The following is a 20,356-nucleotide window of genomic DNA, read 5'->3' on the forward strand; positions in this document are numbered from 1 at the left end:
CAGACTATTTGTTCCCATGCTTCCTGATGGCCCAGGAGAGGGGCTACTACCTACCTAAGCTACGTTGGAGACTCCTAGAACACATGCCCTTCTCTCTTTTCTAAAGCCCAGGACTGTCGCATGCAGTGGCCAATTTTTTAAAAAGGCTACAGGAGGTAGATTTAATGTTTAAACCATTAAATAGGTCACTATTCTGACCATTTCTGATGCTTTTTTTTTTCTCAAAACCTAAGTTCTTAGGGTGTTTGCTTTTTCAAAGAGATATTTGCCTTTGTCCTATGTCATTCCCCCATCAATAATGTAGGACATTAATGTCTTTCTTTTTTGGTTTGGAACAATTTCCAAATGCATCAGGACCCCTGCAGTAGTCATTACCTCATCTATTTCCATACTGAAGATTTACGTGTGACTTCAACTGGAGCTATTTGAATTGGCCCACAGCCACCTGTACCCTCAATTTTCTCTGGGCTGTTTGGAAGCATCACAGAGAAATATGAGATGGTGGTTGGTGAGAGCAGTCCTTCATCCCAGCGGTCACTGTGTAGCCAAATGCTTGGCTCAATATAGGGCATGGAAGGCACCATTCAAAGCCAGGTTCCAGCCTGTCGTAAGGATTATATTTCTGTCATCACAACATCTCCTTGACAGTCTCACCAGCTGAAAAATTCCCAGCAGAAGCCTGGTGATTAAATTCTCCTGGAGCATGTTTCTTTCCAGCTTCTGGAAACAATCTACTGCAGTCCCTTTTGCCCTTGCCAGAAAACCCAAAAGATCGCTCTGTTTCTAAGACTGATGTATGAAAACAGATTCCGCTTTCCACAGCTGAAAATAATGCCAACAGTTTGATTTGGAAACAACTAAGGGCAGATGTGGTCCCCATCCACTGAGAGGCTATTCCCACCTAATACAGTGTATCATCTTTGTACTTTCAAAATGACACGTGACCAAAAGTGATTCAGATAAGTGAGGTGGCACCACTGGACTTTAACTTAAATGCAGAGAGACAATCATTTATGCTCACGTGCAGAAACACAAGGGAAACACTTGGCTTATGTCTCAGAGCAAAATGGAAAGAAAGCTCAGAAGACATTGGTTTAAAGCAAAAAGGGCCACCCACTTTCACTTCTGCCTTATGCCCAAGTCAAGCAGATATTTTCTCTGAAAGTGAGGAGACTTTTTCTCCTGATTCTTTAGTTATCTTAGAGTCCCTAACAGAGGTACCTGTAAGTACCAATTGGTCTGTGGCAGGATGAAAAGCTGTAATTCTACTGCCAGCATGATGCTTCCAGTTAGACTCCCAACAGTAGTCAGCACTAAGAACATTCTGGCAGGGGAAATAGAGAAAAGGATGTATTCAACCACCCTGTACATGAACAGTGGGGCTTCAGTGCTATCAGGCATGACCTTGGAATCTGATAACAGTAGGTGAGGCATCCAGCCGAATGATCCACGCATCTTGAAAGTCTGGCAGTGGAGCTCGTGAAACAAGGCTTTGTCCTTGGGACAAGGCTCCCTCAGGGTAATGAAAACCAAGACCTTAGAAGGAAAACCTAAAGCAGGCCCCCTCTCAGCACTGTATCCGAACCTATTAGCCTCTGTGCAGCTCCGGAGACTGTTTTCTTCTTAAGTGAGTTATTTTGACATATGTTGCTACTTTTGCTTTTGCTGTTTTATTTCAAGTCGATTAGCCTGCTTTCTACTATCAGTCAAAACACCTAAAAGTAAACGCTGTCGGAGTGCTCCATGTCCTGTCACCAGAGTTCCCACTCATGGTTCTCTGCTCTGCAGTTTCAACAGCACTTAAAATGGGGTGGTTCTGCAAACCCGCTATGGGCCTTGGTGAGAATCCACTGCCCATCTCTGCTGCAGCAAAAGGCAAAGATGGCTACATGTAGGCAGTACGGAGCTGGGCCAACAGCCCAAGCTGAACCAGTCCTCCATGGCTCTTGGCAACAGTGCCGCCGCCTGGGCTGACCCCTGGGTCCCCCCTCCGAGGTACCACTCAACCCAGGCAACTCCCATGCCACCTTGCCGCACCTCAGAGATACTGCACACAAGCGGACGCTATCTACGTGGCACTCCCAGCTCCTATATAATGAAAAAGGGTTAGGGAGGGAGAGGAGACATGCAGAAAGGTCACTAAGTAGTCTCGGTGTATTTAGTCTTGGAAGTGGAAGCGGTTTTACAGTTATATTTCTGCAGGACATCCAGAGGGTTTGAAAAGACTTTCAGAGTCTCGTGGTCTTCAAAGACTGAATGTAAAGAGAACAGATCATATATATTTTTTTAAATCGATGGGTCGTTACAGTAGAATTGTGCGGTACAGGGGAAAAGTGAATGCATAGGGGGGCGAGGGAGCAGTGCCATTTATACGAACATCCTTGGATCTTTAAAATAAATTATACAGGTGAACACAGAAGTTCATGCTACTTGCTGGAAGCAATAAGGATCGAATTTTGTGGAACTCGCAGTCCACAAATCTCCAGGTATCCTGCCTCGTCCTCAGTGGGCTATCATGTTCTGTAGTACATCTTGGTAGCCCTTAAAACTGGTGGCATGGTCTCAGATAGATTCTTGCAGGAGAGACAGAGTTATGGATTCCATCAGCTTCTTCCAGGGGAGCCGCCCGATCGCCAGGAGGGCACAGGTGAGACGCTTGTTGAGGTTCTCTCAGCCTGTCTACCAGGGTCAAACAGCAGTTTCCAGGTCCTCATGGCCAATGAGCTTATAATTCTGGCGGCTTTCCAGGTAGGCAGCCAAGTCTGGGTCCCCGGCCTGTTGGGCTCTGTCTTGAGGTGTCTTTCCCTGTAGGTAACAGAGAAGAGGAAAGAGACACGAACACTTGGGAAACATTTTTTAAAAAATCATAGAAACAGAGCTGCTCAAAGATAACTCACTAAAACTGATCTTTCCATGTTTTCTGTTTGAGTTGATGAGATACTTTCTAAATCTATTATTGCATCAAACGCGTGAGATATGCAAGTTCAAGAGAGACGATCACTTTTCAGAGGTGGGGCTTCCATCAAAGGAAAGGGAGGTTCATAGAGTAACTAGGCACACAGCAGCAAATTATGTAGCACAGCAAGTATGAGAACCCAGATTCTCTTCAGAGGGGGATAGAAATCACTGAACAGAAAATAGGGAAACAGGCATTCTGATTTCTAGTTTGGAAGTCTTTCTGTGATACTAAATCCTGGGAAATAATAAGCAGAAACAAAGGAGGGATGATCAGAAACAATTTAAAGGGGTTTCTTCGCTGGTTTCAAAGTCTTCAGTTTGGTTGTCCCTAATTTAGAACTATTTTATCTCCCTAAAAAGTAAGTTAATTTCTGATAATAAAAGTGATGGGTGTTGAGTCAAGAAATTTTGGGAAAGTAGAAAAGCATAAGTAAGCAAAAATCATCAGTAATTCCACTATATTAAGATAACTGCCGTTAACCTTCCCATAAAGTAGCTATTTTCTTATTTCTGTAGCTTGACACACAATTAGTTTTATGAAAACTAAACCATACTTTGTTTATATACTTAGGTAATGTGCTTTTGCACTTAATAACATATAAGTGATGAAATGTTATGAAATGTTCTATGTCATGAAATGTTCTTCTGCATCATTGTAAATGACTGTATAACCTTTTGCAGTCTATTATAATGTTGGGTTTCCCTGGTGGCTCAGCAGTAAAGAAGCTGGCTGCCAATGCAGGAGGTACAGGTTTGATCCCTGGGTTGGGAGGATCCCCTGGAGAAGGAAATGGCAACCCATTCCAGTATTCTTGCCTGGGAAATCCCATGGTCAGAGGAGTCTGATGGGCCACAGTCCATGGAGTTACAAAAGAGTCAGATACAACTCAGTGACTGAACAACAAAAAATTATAATGCTATATGTATTTTGTTGATTTAGGTCATACCTGAATGGTCTAGTGATTTTCCCTTTCTTCAATTTAAGTCTGCATTTGGCAATAAGGAGTTCAGGATCTGAGCCACAGTCAGCTCCTGGTCTTGTTTTTGCTGACTGTATAGAGCTTGGGCTCCAAAATCACTGCAGATGGTGACTACAGCCATGAAATTAAAAGACGCTTGCTCCTTGGAAGGAAAGTTATGACCAAAGTTATGGCAAAGACATTACTCTGTCAACAAAGGTCCATCTAGTCAAAGCTATGGTTCTTCCAGTAGTCATGTATAGATGTGAGAGTTGGGCCATAATGAAAGCTGAGTGCTGAAGAATTGATGCTTTTGAACTGTGGTGTTGGAGAAGACTCTTGAGAGTCCCTTGGACTGCAAGGAGATCCAACCAGTCCATCCTAAAGGAGATCACTCCTGAACATTCATTGGAAAGGACTGATGCTGAGGCTGAAACTCCAATACTTTGGCCACCTAATGTGAAGAACTGATTCATTTGAAAAGACCCTGATGCTGGGAAAGACTGAAGGTGGGCAGAGAAGGGGACAACAGAGGATAAGATAGTTGGATGGCATCACTAACTCAATGGACATGAGTCTGAGTAAACTCTAGGAGTTGGTGATGGACAGGGAGGCCTGGCGTGCTGCAGTCTATGGGGTCACAAAGAGTCGGACATGACTGAGTGACTGAATTGAACTGAACTGATGTATATTTATACACGTAATATTTCTGAAATGAGGCCAATAAACATAAGTCAACCGTTAAAGGAGGAATGGTCTCCATTATTTTGAATGTTTATAGACATACTTAACCATCCTTGACACTTCTAATTTTTTTTCAATGGTATCTACTTAAAAATGATATTTTCTAAAAAAAAATTTGTTGGAGTATAGTTGATTTACAGTGTTGTGTAAGTTTCTGCTGGATAGCAAAGTGAATCAGTTATATACTCTTTAGATTCTGTTCCCATATAGGTCATTACAGAGTACTGAGCAGAGTTCCTGTGCTATATAGTAGGTCCTTATTAGTTATAGTTATCTACATATTATAGTGTGCATATGTTATTCCCCAGTCTTCCAGTTTACCCTTTTCCTCCTCCCTTTCCCCCTTGGTAGCCATAAGTTTGTTTTCTACATTAGTAACTCTATTTCTGTTTTGTAAACAGATTTATTTGTATCATCTTTTTAGATTCCACATAACTGATATTTGTCTTTTTGTGTGTGACTGACTTCACTCAGTATGACAATCTCCAGGTTCATCATGTCACTGCAAATGGTATTACTTTGTTCTTTTATATAGCTGAGTAATATTCCATTGTGTATATGTACAAAATGATATTAAGTTCTAAGGAAGGGATAGAGGCATGATCCCTGTACTAGATACATAGTATAAAAATGCACACAAGTATTACAGAAACTATCAAACACTTCTCAGCCTTATCTTTTGCAATGGATGGTATCAACTTCAATTAAGTCTGATCCTAGTAGCCTACAAGGGCATGTGGAATAGAAGAAAAAAGGGATGTAACAATGGCTCTAAACACTCTAAACTTTTGATCTATTTAGTTGGGATTTAATATTTAGCCATAGCTTCAAGTTCCTATAATTTTATTCAATTTGGTTACAGTACTTGTAGCGTATCTTTTTTCTTCTGGAATATAGATGATTTACAATACTGTGTCAATTTCAGGTATACAGCAAAGTGACTCAGTTTATATACACACACACACACATATCCCAATTCTTTTTCAGATTCTTTTTGCATATAGGTTATTACAGAATATTAAGTAGAGTTCCCTGTGCTATACAGTAGGTCCTTGTTGATTATCTATTTTATTTATACGTAGTGGTATGCACATAAAATAGATAATCTCCCAATTTTTCCAAAACTTTCACCAAAACTCCTAATTCCTCCCCACTCCTCCTTTCCCCTTTAGTAACCATAAAATTGTTTTCAAGATTTGTGAGTCTGTTTCTATTTTGTAAATAAGTTTCTTTGTATCATTTTTTAAAGAGATTATCTTGTCATCAACATTAATGAGGTTGAGATTCCCAGTTTCTAAATAGAGGTGGAGTGAGTGGGCCTTTGAGTTGATTTTTAAGGAGCCATTCTCTATCGAGAGAAATTCTCTCAAAATATTGCTTCTCTCCAAAAATTTCCAGGAGAAGATCCAGTCATAATTATGATATTCAGCTTTCACCAAGCATAAAATTAGGGAATGGAAAAAATTAGAGGATCCCTGAGAAGGATGAAGCATAGCTCTACTATTCCAAATGCTAAGCTCTCTAAAACAAAATGTTGGGTGCAAATGTAGGTTATACAATAGCATATAGTATAGCTTGACTTTACCTACTTGTAGGAAATGAGAGAGAAAAATGGACATACCCACATGTGAGGAGAAACCATTAACATTTTAATGGCATATAGGTCTAGATTGTGGGATTTCTAGGAATTTTTACTTTTTAAACAATTTTTGCATTGCTAGAGTTTTCCGTGAGGCTGTACTATATTTATAATAAAAATAATAAAACTTTGCATTTTGAAAAGAGGACATACATATATAACACAATATAGAAATATCAAGGAACATTGAGTCCCTTTATTTGATTCAGAAACTTAGATTAAAAAAGAACCATCTGCTCTGGGGCCAAGTCTCTTGCCCAGTCTCTTCCTGGTCCCTCTATTTCATCTTGCTCCTCCCTTCTACCACCTGAGTTGAGACCAGTCTCTGGTGCACAGGCGAGGGCCCTGCAGTGTTTGAGTGGCCTTAGCAAGGAAGGCCAAGCCCATGTCAAATCTTGGCCTCTGCTGATCCTGCTTCCCTGGGTTGTGCCTCTCACTAAGGTTATACATCAAAGCACTTGAATGCAAATATCATCTGGGAAGTATATCACAGTGAGTAATTATCTGCCATTTGGAATCTTACACCCAGTTAGCTAACCAGACAGGTAATAGATCCGCTAGAAATGAAGACCGGCTTAATGAATTCAATAGTCTAGATTTATCAAAATTAAGACAGCCAGGGACCTCAGAGGGCAAGGATCTGGTGGGTCACAAGGGAAATAAAGAATCAAGCACTGAAACTGGTTCAGAAAGGACAGAAAGGTCCATATCAGAGAGAAAGCTATATCACAATGTACTGCAGTTGGAGGAAACTCCAGAGTGATAACCACACACAGCTCCCATTAGATTCATTTAAGTGATGAGCAATTCTGAAGTCATCAGTAGGCTTCTAAGTTACCTGTTTCTTGTCTACATTCATTGACACCAAACTTAGGTTACTTAGCACATACTTAATAAAGTCCTCACTTATTATTAAAATTCTTCTCTGTAACCTGCTACAGTTAAGTGGCTTGTCCTTTCTTAGATGGTGCTTTAAAACTCAGAGCCAACCATGACCATGACCTCAGATCATCATAGCAAATTACTCTATGGGGTTGATCTCTATTAACTCTTCTCTCTGCCTCTCTCTCCCCTTGAGTCCTGAGGTCAGAGTGTTCAGAGGTCTATGAAGCCCCTTGGACAAGCACACACCCTCCCTTTGTGCTTATACATTTAAACTGCAGTTTCTCTAAATGAAACACTTTATTTTGTCCTCCTTTTTCCAAAGCCCCAGGCACTTCCATAAGTACAGAAAGGATGCCTTTGCTCCAAGGCAATGGAGCCAGAGATCCTGCCCTGGGGGAGGATGCCTGCACTCACTCATCAAGTTACCTTGGAGTCCGTCTTTCTCAGAGATGCTCCTGCGTCCACCAGAAGCTGGCACACGGCCCGGTTCCGCTGGCAGGCTGCCTTGTGCAGTGCAGTCTCACCCCTAAATCAGAGATGAAATGGGTAATGGGCTGGAGGCGGGAGTGGGGGTGGGGAAAGGGAGCAGGGAGGGAAGTGAGGGTCGCCTCTTACCCCTGCTGCTGACCTTCTGTGCCCCCTGGCCACTTTCCCACCTATGCTTGAGACCACAGTTGCAGGGCACGGACAGGGGAGGTGGCTGACGGGGGTCCTAAAAGTACCTTGAGTTGGTCATCATCTCACCATAACATCTGACTCCAGCCTCTTTTTCAAACAGTGTTGGCTGGTTAGGTAGGTTGAGTGATTTTGTTTTAAATGACTACAGTCTGATGTAAGTAATCTTCAGTGGCACTCTGAAATAGACTGATGTGCGTAGACATGTCTGGACAGTGTGCAGCCACTCAGCGTAGACATTCCAGCTATGTCCCGCAGACATCAGGACACAGCCGGAATGACATGAGATGAAGTACACACAGGAGCAGCACAGAGCACCACATCGCAGGGCTCGGTAGACCACCTGGCCCCGGGAAGACCATCTCCTGGGCCTTGACTTCAAAGACCCAGGAGACACCCACTCTGCCCGACCTGCTGATTCCTTGTGAGTGGAAGGGGAGGGGCAGACCCAGAGGATATCTGGGAGGGACAGTAAGAACTCTGGGAGAGTTCAGCAGCCCAAGTCACCTCCGGGTAGCGGCAGGCCTGAGGTCAGCCCACTCAGGATGGGGAATAGCCACGGTAAAGTGACTATTTCTCCAACCCCCACAGACAGCAGAGGGAGGAGGATGTTCCCATCCTGAGTCTGAAATTGGAAAGACACTTAATGCCAAGCTAGGGTGAATGACGACCTTGCCGACGGGATGTGCGGTATGTGAACAAGCTCCCATAGCAATGGATGGTTTCTTCCTTGCGACTCATGGCTAAACCCCTCCTACTTTTCCTCCTTCCAGTTTCCTTAGCCCTTCTCCACTCCACTGACTCAATGGACATGAGTTTGAGCAAACTCGGGGAGATAGTGAAGGACAGGGAAGCCTGGTGTGCTACAGTCCATGGGGTCACAAAGAGTCGGACACAGCTTAGAGACTAAACAACCACAACTCCACCCCACCCATTCTTTATCCTTGTTATATTTCACTGCAGTTCTCTAGAGGCTCCTCCTGGCTTCCAGGGTTAGATGTTTTCAGCCTTTCTTTGTCCCTGCTTGGGGAATTGTAACTGTTGTGCTACTCTGGGAATAAAAATGTTGACAACAAATGTTATCAGTTTGGGGGCTAACTGCAGAGCTGGTGAGTTTTTGAACCAGGGTTCCTCTTCTGAGGCACAAAACATGGAAATGGTTGGAGCTACTATGTTCCTGGTTCTCCAGTGGTTGCATGTAACTTGTCCCATTCTAGATTTAGCATAGAGAAACTGTCTCACTGCACGAAAAGGATGCCTTAGGGCATTAGGGCTTAATGGGCTTATAAACCTCTGTTGAGAAAGAGTAAATGGATGGGTAATTAAGAGCTAAGTACATTAGACTTCTCTGGCATTCAAGGTGCACCAGTGCAGAAGTACCTCCCTTGAAGGAAGTCCTGAATGAAGACCAGCAATGGTTATGTATGCAATCATCACGACAGGTACCATCTATTTTCACTGTGTAATCTTTGATTTAGAAGATTAGCTCTACAGTTATAAAGGCAAGTGAAAGCAGGACGTCTTTATATGATCTCAAGAAGACAGTCTGGACTATACAATGGAAGGCAACACTCACGTTTCACTGTCTGCCATATCCAATAACTCGGATGGTCCTAAAGAAGAGGAAAAGCAAGATGCCCATCAAAAAAAAAAGTTCAAAAAATTACCATTAAAAAAAGAATTTGTAGTCACAGAATTAAAATACTTTGGGAGGCTGAATGAGAGCAGAGTATTTGGTTTTAGGGATAATAAGACCACCTCCCCCTCCAAAAGAGAAATGCTCCCTCCACCTCCCCCTCATCAGTGTCTCAATCATCACCAGGCAATATGTAGAGAATGGGAGATAAAAAAGAATATGGCCTCTGCCTTCAAGAAACAAGCTGAAGAAATAAAATTAATAGGGATAGAATAAATTAAGAATAATTAAGTGGCTACCTATTAAGTAGGTAATTATAATTAAGTGGAAAAGGAGAATTGGGTGGGCTTTAAAGACTACTTTTAGCACAGGTTGTTTGGGAAGGTCTAATACAGCATACCATTAAAACTACGAGAGACTGTATTAGTAAGTGTTCTTTATCTGACATAACACTTAGCAGCTTACACTAAGTCAAGACATTATCTACCCCATTATTTTTCATAAAATTTCCCTCCTCAAACCTGGAAGAAATGTTATATATAAACATCAGTTGTTTCTAGATGCTTCATCAGGAATTGAAACATTCTGAGCTTTCACATTCACAACTTCTTATTTGTTCACTAATTTACTCAATTCAGCCTGTAAACACTGCTTGGAATGTCCACCTCCCCCCCCCCCCCCCCCGCCCCCGCTGCACTACTGCTTTCCTCCAAACCCTTCCTGCAACTTCTTACCTGCAGGTATCAGCTGATACACATTTTCTCCAGAAAGCACTCTGTTACCGCATTCTTAATACTGCATCAGATGCCCTGCCCATGTGTTTCCTCATTTTGTATGTTAACCCTATTTCCTATAATTAGGAGGGTAATATAAGTAACCATCAAAACTCAGAGTATCCCTAACAAGTAGGGATATACAATCACCTTACCGATCATGACACTTGTCAAGCCATATTAAAATCACCTGCTGTCTTGTCTCTCTCCACAACTAGATGCTGGAAAACCCCTTGAAGTTGTGGCAGATGCCTGTCCAATTCTGTGTCCTTCGTTGGTGACTGGCATAGAGCACGGTGCCACGCAGAGGCTTAAATGTTTGTCTGAATTAATGAAAAAGGAGCCTGGCAAGCTATAGTCCATGGGGTTGCAAAGAGTTGGACACAACTGAGCAAATGACACACAAACAGATGGAAAGATATACAGTGTTCTTGGACTGGAAGATTTGACGTCAAAATGACTATGCTACCCAAAGCAATCAACAAATGCAATCTCTATCAAATTACCAGTGGCATTTTTCACAGAACTAGAACAAAAAAGTTTAAAAATTTTATGGAAACACAAAAGACCCCAGGTAGCCAAAGCAATCTTGATGAAGGATGGAGCTGAGGAGTCAGGCTTACTGACTTCAGACTATACAAAGCTACAGTAATCAAAGTTGTTTGGTACTCGCCCAAAAGCATATAGATTAATGGCACAGGACAGAAAGCCCTGAAATAAACTCAGGCACCTATGGTCAATTAATCTACAACAAGGGAGGCAAGAATATACAATGGAGAAAAGAGAGTCTCTTCAATAAGTGGTGCTGGGAACACTCGACAGTTACATGTAAGAACTTGAAATGAGAACAGTCTCTAACACCATACACAAAAATAAACTCAAAATGGATCAAAGACCTAAATGCAAGAACAGAAACCATAAAACTCCTAGAGGAAAACACAGGCAGAACACTCTGACATAAATCGCAGCAATATCTTTTTGGATCTGTCTCCTAGGCTAATAGAAATAAAAACAAAAATAAATGAGACCCAAGTAAACTTAAAAGCTTTTGCACAGCAAAGGAGAGCATAAACAAAATGAAAAGACAACTTCCAGAATGAGGGGAAATATCTGCAACAATGCAACCAAAACATGCAAATAGCTCACAGAGCTCAGTATCAAAACAAAACAAAACAACCCATCAAAAAAAATGGGCAGAAGATATCAATATTTCTCCAAAGATGACATGCAAATAGCCAACAGACACATGAAAAAATGCTCAACATCACTAATTATTAGAGAAGTGCAAATAAAAACTACAATGAGGTATCACCTCATACCAGTCAGAACAGCCACCATCAAAAATCTCTACAAACAATAAATGCTAGAGAGGGTGTGGAGAAAAGGAAATCTTCTTACACTGTTGGTGGTGACGGAAATTGGTACAGTCACTATGGAGAACAGTATAGAGGTTCTTTAAATACTCAAGATAGAACTACCATATGATCCTGCAATCTCATTCCGGGGCATAAATCAGAGAAAAACATAATTTGAAAAGATACATGCACCTCCATATTCACTGCAGCACATTTACAATAGCCAGGACATGGGAACAACCTGAATGTCGTCAGCAGATGAATGGATAAAGATGTGGTGCGTATATATATATATATATATGCTGGGCTTCCCTGGCGGCTCAGATTGTAAAGCGTCTGCCTGCAATGTGGGAGGCCTGGGTTTGATCCCTGGGTCAGGAAGATCACCTGGAGAATGAAATGGCAACCCATCCCAGTACTCTTGCCTGGAAAATCCCATGGATGGAGAAGCCTGGTAGGCTACAGTCCATGGGGGTCACAAAGAGTCAGACACGACTGAGCAACTTCACTTCACTTATTTATGTATATATACACACACATACAGTGGGACACTACTTAGTCATAAGAAGGAATGAAATAATGCTATTTGCAGCAACATGGATGGACCTAGAGAGTATAAGAACTAAGCCAGAAGAGAAAAACAAACACATGATATTGCTTATATGTGGAATCTAAAAAAAAAAAAAAAAGGATACAAATAAACTTATTTATAAAACAGAAACAGACTCTCAGACATAGAAAACAAACTTATGGTTACCAAAGGGGAAAGGAGGTGGGCAGGATAAATCAGGTATTTGGGAGTAATCTAAACACACTGCTGTATATAAAATCAATAAACAAGGACCTACTGTATAGCATAAGGAAGTTTACTCACCATTTCATAGTATTGAAAAATAACATAAGGATAAATTTTCTTTTCAATATACGTGTGTGTGTGTGAGTGTGTGTGTGAGTGCGTTACACACACATAAAACTGAATCACTGCTCTATATACCTGAAACTAACATAACATTGTAAATCACTACACTTTTCAATAAAAACAAAAGTCACTGGTCAAGGAGAAGGGAGATATTCACAATCCTCCTGGTCATCCAGGAGCTACATCACCAACTTCCCCTCCTTTCTTTCCATCTATGGTCCTTAGGACAGGTGAATCTTCTCTTGAAATGTCTGTCCTATTACTTGTTCCAATTTGTCCTATTTGACAAATACACGTCCTAATAGGTCTCTGACAGGGACATAATGAGTGTGCAGGACTGTTACTAAGAAAACATATAAAGATCTAACATTTAGATCTCTAGGCTTCAAATTCATCATATGCCCTCTGTCTCCCCAAGTATTTAAAACATTGAAGTTCACAGTCTTTCACTTGGAACTACTCCACCTCAATTTGTTCTCAAGGCTCCATTTTATTTATTTTTTGTATAAGCTAAATCGGTAGCTGCACGATCATCCAAATATTTCTCAGACTCTCCCAGCTCTGAGAGCTTGCTCCCTCCAGCTATCTAGAGCAGCATTTTCTACCCACACACCTAAATCTTTGGAGGAGGAAATGGCAATCCAGTCCAGTATTCTTGCCTGGAAAACCGTATGGACAGAGGAGCCTGGTGGGCTACAGTCCACAGGGTCACAAAGAGTCGGACACGACTGAGCACGCACACTCACCTAAATCTTACACACCCTTTAAAAGCCCAGTGTGTGACAAGGTCCTCTGAAAAGGCCACCTTTGACTCCATCTCTGAACTCCCATAACACTGGGGTCGACCCTTGTACTGTGCATTTGCTTTCTGAATGTATGCCTTATCTCTTTAATTATTCTACATCTTTTAAGTGTAAGAACACTTTTTCTTACCCTTCTAGCACATTCCCTGTTTCACAGGTTCAACGAGGATTTTATTCATTCGTGTTTGTTCCTCAGTCCTATGATTCTAAGGAAACTAGAGTGATAACTCTCCACCCCCGCCACCCGCTGCCCCACCGAAATCCCCCTAAAGTGTCAAGCAGTCTAGTGCAGTGATTAAGAGTGAGGGCTTTGGTGCTGAACATCCTTGGTCCCAAATCCCAGCTATCTCTGCCCCTCATGAGATCTCAGGCAAGTTCATTTTATTTCTCAGTCCCTTGATTACTGCACACATAAATTACAATTAATAATAGTATTTATCGCATAGGTTTGTTATGAGGTTTCATAAGTTAATACAAAAAAGTGTGCTTAAAACAGTAGCTGGGACACTACATGCAATGTGTAATGTTTAGGTATAATTAAGCGTTCTATTCTCTGACATAACACAGCAGGTTACATTAAGTTACGGTGCTGGAACACCAATGAGGGAAGGTGATAGAAAAGGGTGCCTTGGCTCCCACTTACATTTGAAGTAAGTGTTGACTCCAATTCAGTGTTCTGAGAACCAAGTGCTCCAGGCCTATTCAGTCTTGGACGAGGCAGACTCCGCAAGGTCAGGAGCATGCTTACAGAGCCTAATGGTCCTTTTAGAGAGCTCCTGTCACCTTCAGAAAAGCCATTCATTTTGCAAGGAATTCCATGAACATGAGCAGTGGCCTCACCAGTGTCTGTTCCCACCATTACTGATAATCGTGTAACCAAGCAGGACGCTATGGGGACTTCTCCTGGGGACAGACCCCTCCTACATAGAAAATAGTATCTGATGCACATTTCTGAGTTGTTTTACAGATGCTGAAACCACCAACAAATGGAAGAAGTTAACTGATGATCATGAGCCCCCAGACCTACTGGCTCCTAAGGATTGATAATGTTAACCTCTGTGACACTACCATGACCTCACCATCAGATGAGCTGATCATATACTCTGCAATGCCTCTCCCTCACCTGGCCTTTAAAAATACTTTGTTGAAACCCTCTGAGTTCGAGGTTTGGGGACACAAGCCACCTGTTCTCCTTGTTTCGCCCTGCAATGAACCTTTCTCTGCTCCAAACTCTGATGTTTCCATTTGTTTTGGCCTCATTGCATGTTAGGCACACAGCCTTGCATTTGGTAACAACTGCACAAATATTTAGGCAGCAGGGGTCTTGAGAAACCTAAATGCAGGTCAGGAAGCAACAGTTAGAACTGGACACGGAACAACAGACTGGTTCCAAATAGGAAAAGGAGTATGTCAAAGCTGTATATTGTCACCCTGCTTATTTAACTTATATGCAGAGTACATCATAAGAAACACTGGGCTGGATGAAGCACAAGCTGGAACCAAGATTGCCAAGAGAAATATCAATAACCTCAGATATGCAGATGACACCACCCTTAGGGCAGAAAGTGAAGAGGAACTAAAAAGCCTCTTGATGAAGGTAAAAGAGGAGAGTGAAAAAGTTGGCTTAAAGCTCAACATTCAGAAAACTAAGACCATGGCATCTGGTCCCCATTACTTCATGGGAAATAGATGGGGAAACAGTGGAAACAGTGTCAGATTTTATTTTTGGGGCTCCAAAATCACTGCACATGGTGACTGCAGCCATGAAATTAAAAGATGCTTACTCCTTAGAAGGAAAATTATGACCAACCTAGATAGCATATTGAAAAGCAGAGACATTAACTTTGCCAAGAAATGTCCGTCTAGTCAAGGCTATTGTTTTTCATGTGGTCATGTATGGATGTGTTGGACTGTGAAGAAAGCTGAGCGCCAAAGAATTGATGCTTTTCAACTGTGGTGTTGGAGAAGACTCTTGACAGTCCCTTGGACTGCAAGGAGACCCAGCCAGTCCATTCTGAAGGAGATCAGCCCTGGGATTTCTTTGGAAGGAATGATGCTAAAGCTGAAACTCCAGTACTTTGGCCACCTCATGTGAAGAGCTGACTCGTTGGAAAAGACTCTGATGCTGGGAGGGATTGGGGGCAGGAGGAGAAGGGGACGACAGAGGATGAGATGGCTGGATGGCATCACTGACTTGATGGACGTGAATCTGAGTGAAATCTGGAAGTTGGTGATGGACAGGTGAAGAGCCTAAGCTACTCCATCTTGTAAAAGAGCTCCATTTTGCTAAGGTACCGGGCAAACAGACTTAGACTTTGGATATTGCCTAAACCTGCCCCGCTATGCACGAGCCAATCAACCCTTAGGTTAAACCTCCTGACTTTAAGTTCAAGAATTTGTGATTTACCTTGGAAGTAATGATTTACCGTGGAAGTAAAAAAAAAAAACAATCAGAAATCCACACACAACCCTATAGAAGAGGGTAACCAATCAGTAGTCCTTCAGCCTGAACACCCCCTTTGTTACCCTTTCACCTGAATATTCCCTATATAAGCAGTGTAACCCAAAACTCGGGCTCCTCTCCTTAGCCACTGTGTCAGTAACAGTGGGAGCCCCAGCTTGAGCTTGATAATAAAAACTCTTTTGCTTTTGCATCGGATACTGGCTCCCTGGTGGTCATTGGGAGATTTTGCAACTTGGGCATAACATTTGGGGGCTCGTCCGGGATCTCCCATCGGCTTCCCAGGAAGACCGATCCAGAGAGTTATCTGTAACCGGTAAGTTTTTTCTGCTGTTTCTGATAAGGCCTGTTTTCTGAGACCGGTATATGACTCAGGCAGACGCGCTGATGGATCACCGGTGGGGGTCGTTGGGAGACGTCCCTGACCCTCCCGAAGGGGACGGAGAGCCCCTGTTCTCTGTTGACAAAGGGGACGGAGTGCCCCTGTACTCTGTTGACAATAGCGGGTCGCTCCCGCTGAACGGCCGGAGGCTGTGGTCCTACTTTCAGTTTTGCCTTTGGACTCATGAAGGTTTGTTTTTTCTGTCTGTCTGTCTGTCTGTGTTGTTTGTGTTAATTTACCAACGCTTGATTGATTCAGGAACGATGGGGCAACGTCAATCTAGCCCTACTCCTCTATCTCTGATGACTGAGCATTTTAAAGAGGTCAAGAAGCGCGCTCGTGACCTCAGTGTTAAAATTAAGAAAGATAAACTAATTACTTTTTTGCAGCACCGAATGGCCATCATTCCAGGTGGGCTGGCCTTCGGAAGGCACGTTTGACTTGGAAACTGTGCACCGAGTCCAAGATATCATCCTGTGACCACAGGCTGGACACCTTGACCAAGTCCCCTATATCATAGCGTGGGAAAATATCATAGTACACCCCCCTCCTTGGGTAACATCTTTTTTGCCTCAACAGGAACTTTCTACCACTCGGGTGTTGGTGACACGGGTGGGAGAGAATCTGAAGAAACCTAGGAAAACTGAACCAACGGCGCCGCTATACCCCATCTTGCAGGGGGGAATTGTTAGGGGAAGCACACTGATTGAAACCGCCCACCCTGGCCAGGCACCATAGTAACCATTTGCATGAGATCCTGATAAGGAATATGGAACTAATAAGCCTCCTCCCCCTTCCTTTTTCAACCTAGCTTCCTTTCCTCCCTTGAAATCTTTGATGTTAGTACTTAGATCTGAAGTTCTGTGTCTCTATAGGAGGTTTTCTGAGGGACTGTATTCTTGTATATAAGGGCTTCCCTGGTGGAGCCGAGGTTAAAGCATCTGCCTGTACTATGGGAGACCTGGGTTCAACCATCTCTAACTCCTGACACTAAAAAAAAAAAAAAAAGACTTGAAGTTAGATTTGCACTGTGTCTGTCTAAACGTGTCTTGGTATGTCTCTGTCTCTGGGTAATATTTTTGAGGTTAATTTGTCTATGAGCTCTATTTATTTGGCTTAAAAAAGATAAGCGCTTACAAATCAAGTAATTCTAAATTAAACAATAAATTCCAGGTTCATGTGAACTGGGAAATATTCAATGTTAAATAGCTGATATTAACGTTTGTTTGTTGACCTATTTAATATAGACATGTCTTAGAGTAATTAACATTGAGTAAAATATTTTCATTGTACCTAGGTTTGATATAAGTTAAATATTATATCTGTTACAACTTTGTCAACAAGGAAATTACCTTAAGTGAAAAAAAAAAACTTCAAAAAATATAAATGAGATATGAGCTTTTATATAAACTATATTAAGAATAATTATTCTTTAGAAATATCCATCTAAAATAGTTCTCTCCAGATTGGCATAACTTAAAATCTGACCAAATGTTCTAAACCCTTTTAATTGATTTTTTTGATAAAATTTCCTAAATAGAATTCTTCTGAAGTTCTTCTGATCTCTAGCTAACTTTGGGATGCTTCAGAGGGCCCCTGGAACATCCCAAAGAGAGATATTAAACTGTTTATTTGGTTGGTTAAATTACATGGAAAAGAGTATCAAATGAGTAATAAATCCGCTCATGTTATAATGTATGGTAAAATAACTAATACAGATATCCTAGAAATTATATGGAGTTTTTAACATTCTGATATGTCCTGGTATTTTAATGGAAAACCTGATGACTTCACAAAAGTTAACAAAAGGACTGAATGAACCAGCAAATATGCTTATAACTTTTATGGTTTCTATCTGAAAAATTATGGGTTTGAATCTTATGTTTTCAGGGAGTAGGGAAAATCTTCCTCTCAAACTAATTATGACAATACTTTGGTAAAATTAAACATTATAAACAAAACAATTATATTTTCTATCTGACTCCTCCAAAAATTGGAAGTTCTTAGGTTTCCAGTAAGTTTATCAAATGAGTTAGGAAGGTTATCTCATGGGTACAAACATCTCAAGAAATTTTTGAGACCTTAAAAAGGGAAGAATTCACCTAGATTTGTTAGGCAAAATCTGTGATAAGCCCTTTGGTGTGAGTTTCCCAGACCTGTTTTATTTTAAAAGTTCAGTCTGAGACTCTATAAATGTTTCAGCAAAATAAAAAGCCTATAATCAATTATGGTTATAAAAATCATCAGACCAAAATTAGTGAAAACAGACCTATTTTGCAAATAAACTAGCCTTAATTTGGTTATATTTAGTAAAAATAAGGGTAACTTTAAGGAGAAAAAGATATTTCAAAATGTTAATACCAGTTTGTTAATAGAGGTCTGCCTCTAGTTAGACTCATCTCTTAGGTAGTTCTTTGCTGTTATGTGATATTAATGTAAAATTTAATTGAATTCTTGAAGAACACCCTAAGTTTGTGTCTGAAGCTTATCTCAGTAATCCATCTTTGGATGAAGATCAGATGCCTCATGACCTGCAACCAGGACTGGAAAAAGACATTTATTAAGGGACTGTCTCCAACATGGATGGAAGGACTTTTTTATCAGAAAAACTATACTACACCAGGATGAGAAGACGATGACATCAGAGGGAGACAGCTTCCCCGAGATGCTAGACCTGATTTGTATGATCATTTATGTTTTCTTGACTTCTTAGACCTTTGCATATAAGTCAAATGCTTTTCTATCATAGGCCTGATCCTATGCTAGTTTCAAAATCAATCCAATTGTTGGGTTTGTGGCCAATTACCTGTGTCTAGTTCTGGGTTACCTTGGTAAATTTCTCTACTACCAGACTCTAACTGGTTGGCCCTGAGAAAATTTACTTAAAAAATTATAGTCATATTCAGGTCACTGTGCAGATGACCTGAGATATACTAGGCTACATCTAATGGAAGTTCTTAACAAAAGTCTTACTTGTGACTTTACTAATACTGCTGGCTATGTTATTTGTATTTCACCTGTTTACAAAATTGCTGTTTCTTACACTGTCAAATATATGTGTGAGGCCTCTAATAGAATAATATATAGTCCCATATGAGATCGATGATGGTAACAGTGTAACTCTAGATATGGCAAGAAGCAACAAGAGGGAATATTTTCCTGGACCAAGAAGCTAGTAACACAGGTGGTCCAGAGAATTTTGGATACTGTTTTATGGCCTAGTCCAGTAACAGCACATTGAGTGGCCTGTCAACAGAATCTTTGCCAAATCTGAGAATGGACACTCTCAGCACCATGGGATAAAATGGTCATGAAATGCCCCCCTCAAAATCATGGTCAAGTTTATGAGCAAAAAGGGGCTCTGCCAACTGAAGACTGACACTTGCCATCTACATCTGCAAAGATTAAATCATGGCCGCTGCAAGTGCCGACTTTCAACGCCCCTGAAAGGAGTTCAGGGTGAAAATCAGAAATGAGGCACTCTGTGCTCTGGAAAAAACTGGCAGAACAGGCCTTCAGATAGATCTTTTCAGGAGAAGATTTTACGAATCCCAATTCTTGCATCTTCTCGTACCTAGAGAAACACTGACGTCATTAACGGTGAAATCTGCTTTGGCTATTAAGGAAAAGTTTACAATTAAAAGTCAAAATAGAGTAGCTATCGCTCAGATATCCTGGGAAATAACTAGGTGATGCTACGGGTGTACTTCCAGATTAGACCTCATATCGCTAAACACTTGAGTTTTCTGAGTCGTGTCAGGCTTGGATGCCACCATTTTCAAAACAATGTCTGCTGGAAGCTAGTAACCTTACTTTTTATAAAACTAGGCAACTGGCTACATGGCTACAAGTCTCCCTGAAGTGCCAGGTCCAGACTGGGTTTCAGACCTATTCTTCTAAAAAGAAATGAGATTTATTTTGTCTACTAAATTCCAGTTATCACTCCAACTACTTCTAATTGGGTCTGTTACACCAAAGTGGCAGACCAAGGGATTAGGATTTTAATCATACAAGACTCAGATCTAGAACTTGGAACTCAGAAATACTTCCAGTTCAGTGTCTATACTCCAAGCTGTGGCAGTCCTATGCCCCATTTTGACAGGAAGTTATCACAGTCATAGTTGCCTAGTTCCCCCCAAATTAAAACTGAGCGGGACTCTGTGGGGC

At 41.4% G+C, this 20,356-nt stretch overlaps 1 protein-coding gene across 3 annotated transcripts in view; it reads right to left on the reverse strand.

Annotated features, from left to right (window-relative positions):
* Positions 1 to 2,131: 2,131 nt before the first annotated feature.
* DGKI (diacylglycerol kinase iota) overlaps positions 2,132 to 20,356 on the reverse strand; it is a 507,168-nt gene continuing 488,943 nt past the window's right edge. For all 3 annotated transcript variants that reach the window (XM_069588482.1, XM_069588483.1, XM_069588484.1), the window contains 3 exons: positions 9,437 to 9,473; positions 7,612 to 7,711; positions 2,132 to 2,805 (listed from right to left, as the gene is read on the reverse strand). In XM_069588482.1, coding sequence (XP_069444583.1) covers positions 2,689 to 2,805; positions 7,612 to 7,711; positions 9,437 to 9,473 — 254 coding nt within the window. In that variant the 3' untranslated portion in view covers positions 2,132 to 2,688. The remainder of the gene's footprint in view (positions 2,806 to 7,611; positions 7,712 to 9,436; positions 9,474 to 20,356) is intronic.

Source organism: Ovis canadensis, chromosome 4, assembly GCF_042477335.2.
Source record: "Ovis canadensis isolate MfBH-ARS-UI-01 breed Bighorn chromosome 4, ARS-UI_OviCan_v2, whole genome shotgun sequence".
In the NCBI taxonomy this organism is placed as follows: domain Eukaryota; kingdom Metazoa; phylum Chordata; class Mammalia; order Artiodactyla; family Bovidae; genus Ovis; species Ovis canadensis.